Source organism: Hibiscus syriacus, unplaced genomic scaffold (assembly GCF_006381635.1).
Source record: "Hibiscus syriacus cultivar Baekdansim isolate YM2019G1 unplaced genomic scaffold, ASM638163v2 tig00111427_pilon, whole genome shotgun sequence".
In the NCBI taxonomy this organism is placed as follows: domain Eukaryota; kingdom Viridiplantae; phylum Streptophyta; class Magnoliopsida; order Malvales; family Malvaceae; genus Hibiscus; species Hibiscus syriacus.
In genome coordinates, this window is record NW_024063088.1 from 1822384 (window position 1) to 1825841 (window position 3458).

At 34.4% G+C, this 3458-nt stretch overlaps 1 protein-coding gene across 1 annotated transcript; it reads right to left on the reverse strand.

Moving 5' to 3' along the window:
* Window positions 1-368: 368 nt before the first annotated feature.
* On the reverse strand, window positions 369-3029 carry LOC120162983. The gene is made up of 5 exons (XM_039173021.1): window positions 2573-3029; window positions 1325-2225; window positions 998-1066; window positions 834-912; window positions 369-613 (listed from the first exon to the last, which is right to left on the reverse strand). The coding sequence occupies exons 1-4, from the start codon at window positions 2614-2616 to the stop codon at window positions 844-846; spliced, it is 1083 nt and encodes a 360-aa protein (XP_039028952.1). The 5' UTR covers window positions 2617-3029; the 3' UTR covers window positions 369-613; window positions 834-843.
* Between the last annotated feature and the right edge of the window lie 429 nt (window positions 3030-3458).

Here is a 3458-nt window from a genome sequence, read left to right on the forward strand (position 1 = left end):
TAAGCGCTGGGTAAGTTGTATTAATGTTTAATGTGTGTTGTTTTGGGGTTCTTAAATATTGGTCTAATTATAGTTTTAGTTCCTTTACTACGCTGAAATGTATGATTTTCAATCATAATTCCATTCAGGGTCATATTTGGGATGCTGATATCCATTGCTAAACTGCATTATAGTGGGACTTTGAAGCTTGAGAAATGGAAAAATGAAGGACTAGTGTGCAATTAAGCCACCATTTTGTAAAAAGGAATTTGGTTTTGCAAAACCAAAGAAAAATAAAGAAATGAGTATACATCATTGCCAAAAATACTTTCACTACAAATATATATTTACAAATGCAAAGTTATTTAGACTATATCACGAATCCTCGTTACATAAATTGCATACTTCGCCACACAACCTATGCTATTCGTCAAACATTATAACCAATAAAACAACATAGCAAAGAGGAAAAAATAAGTAAAGATGGAAAATTTGTTAATTAGAATTTCTATCAAATCCATGTTTTTTAACCTTCAAACACTGATTCATTCTTCGCAACCCATCAAACTTCAATCAAGTCATAGAAACATAGAAAGAGCAGCATTCGTATCAACTGGTTTTCTGCTACCATACACTGTTACATTGATGATAATAAATGTTTCAATATGATGCCATAAGAGGAAAAATCAAGTGATTATTATTTAAACTCATAAATCAAGTGAGATATTCAGGAAATAAGAATTATAAGTATTTCTGCACTTTTTGAACTTAAGAAGATGAAAGCATTTACCAAAGAAACTGTCTTATTGAATCTAACAATAACCGTATGCTGCAATAAACGTATATATGCTTACTTGATTCAGGTCATTCGAAGATAGAAGTTGAAGAATTGCCTTGATCTTTTATGGAATTTTCCACTTCCTCTGTGAGGTTCTACATTTAATAATCCTTGAAAGAAGTTAATAACATTTATGAAAGAGAAAAGAAGAATAAGAAATTAAAATGAATTTAGACTTACTTGGGTGTTAGAAGTGGAAGGACTGCTTTGGTCTTCTTCAGGATTTTCACCTTCCTCGATCATGGCATGCTGTTATGATCACCAAGTGAATAACATAAAAATATATATATTTTTATGCTACCATGTTTACTCGTAGATTTATATTAGATTTATGTTGTTATGAAAAGTATTATATTTATCGAGAGATTAAAAATTCAGCAGTATTTACTAGGTTTATATTGACCAATATCACTTAATGTGTATATATTGTTTGTAGTGAGTGGAATGTAAATCCAATTACAATAATATTGTAAATAGTAAATGAAAAGGAAATTTGAGAAAACACACCTTTTGTCTGAATAGCTGCTGTATGGTGTTGTTAAGGCTGCCTTCCCAATGCTCGTGAAATCCCCGCCTCTCTAGTAGTAGTACTTTGTGCAACTTTGGAGTGTTTGAGAGTCCTTGAGAGAACATCTTCATCTTCTGGCAATTATTTACAACTAGATCTTCCAAGGATGGAAATGAAAAGGTATAATTCCCTGATGAGAAGAAGCTTTCTAGCTTTGGTAGATGATCAAGTTCCAAACGGTTGAGTTGGGAGAAACTGATTTCATCATCATCATCGTCCCCACCTTGTATTATCTCTTCTATATTTTTGCAAAATGATATACTCATTTGTTTGAGTTGCACTAGACTTTTGGCTGTGGGATGTGTAATTAATTTTATGATTCCATCACATCCATATACTCTCAAAGTCACCAGATTTCGGAAAGATACCGAGGATGGAACTAGATTACCTTTTAATTTACGACAACACTCAACATGCAAAATCCTTAGATTTGGGAATCCTTCCTTTTCCTTCCATAGATGCATCAATTCACTCAGAAAAATCAGCCTTAATTCAGTTATCTGAGAGAGCAGCAGCGATGCAGGCTTTTCCTCACCATCTTCTTCACTTTGGAAAATCATCTCTTTAAAATAAGAACTCCATATTTCGAGTTTTTGAAGATTGGGTAAGGCTAATAACCGGTACAAGTAAGATGGCAATAATTGCTGCTCATACCCCTCAAGTGTGATGACTTTTAGGTTGCCAAAGTAATGAGACAAAAGTTGATGTTGGTGGTGGCCTTCACAATGACATATGATGTCTTTCATTCCAGCATTCCATCCCAAATAGAGTTGATGTAGATTTGGAAACGTACAGTGCACAATTCCCCATTGTTTCGTTAACAACAGGAACATAGGATGCCTTGTTCGAAATTGAAAGAGTTCAATACTAAAAAAGTAATTCATACTGGAAAAATCTAATATATCATAAAAAAAATAAAAGAAAACATAACACCAAAAGAATTCAAGTTAAGAAAATAAGTTATTGCTACAGCTATGCACATCATGTTTTATATTTTCATTTTCATTTTCATTTTTGAACTTTGAACTTTTCCATATTAAATAAATTTAACTACAAGTGAAAACTTCTTACATATTAAATATGTATACTTTAACTTTTAAATCGTCTTTCAAAGAAAAGGTTGGAAGATGAGTAAATAGAATGCATGTGATTTTACGGATAGGAAATATCTATATATTTATGCATACCTTTTCATGGAAGATATGTGGTACCTCTGCTCTGCTCTTTCCATTATATAAAACGAATGCGTTCAAATCAGAACATCTAATTATGAGCAAATTCCTTAGCGAGGGAAACTCAATCGGATTAATTCCACAGCAAAATCCTTTCAGTTTTGGAAGATAACTGAGTTCCAAATAGTCAAGTTTAGGGAACACACTTGTGTTGCCGTTAATCCTTTCTTCTTCGGTTGCTTCTAATATTCCCTCTATTACCCATTTCATTTCATCACAAAATAAAACCTTAAGTGTTTTCAGTTGCACAAAGCTTTTAACCATGGATGAAGTAAATACATACTTCAACTTATGGCATTTCTCCACTTTCAGAATTGTTAAACTTTGAACACTAAAATATATTCCATAAAGGTGATCATCTGTTATGTATGGCTCATAAAAAGTCTCGTTGTGGGGTTACGAATTATGTGGGTTGGGGGTGTGGGGGCGCAGCCCCCGCGGTACGGTACAGGGTTGATTTTGTAATTATGTACCAGGGTTTTCTATTATAAATAGAGATGTAACCTAGACCTAAAATATCATTGAATAAAAACTTCTAGCGCCGCATAGGCACCGAGGACGTAAGCACATTGCCGAACCTCGTAAAATTCTCGTGTTCTTTCGTTTTCTTTACCCGTTTTCGTCAACAATTGGTATCAGATGTCAGGAGCAAAATTCGAAGTCGCGAAATTCGATGGTCAGGGTAACTTCGGATTATGGCAAACGAGGGTGAAGGATCTATTGGCGCAGCAAGGGATCTTGAAGGCTTTGCGACCTACAAAGCCGGCGTCGATGGATGAGGAAGATTGGGAAGAATTGCAGCAACGAGCGGCAGGAACCATACGATTATGCTTGGCGGACG

Excerpts from the sequence above, each read along its gene's own strand:
- LOC120162983 (XM_039173021.1), bottom strand. The coding sequence starts at position 2,616 with ATGGAAAGAGCAGAGCAGAGGTACCACATATCTTCCATGAAAAG. Across the intron at positions 2,226-2,572 it reads CACATATCTTCCATGAAAAG|GCATCCTATGTTCCTGTTGT; the intron begins GTATGCATAAAT and ends ATTTCGAACAAG. Across the intron at positions 913-997 it reads CTTCCACTTCTAACACCCAA|AACCTCACAGAGGAAGTGGA; the intron begins GTAAGTCTAAAT and ends TATTAAATGTAG.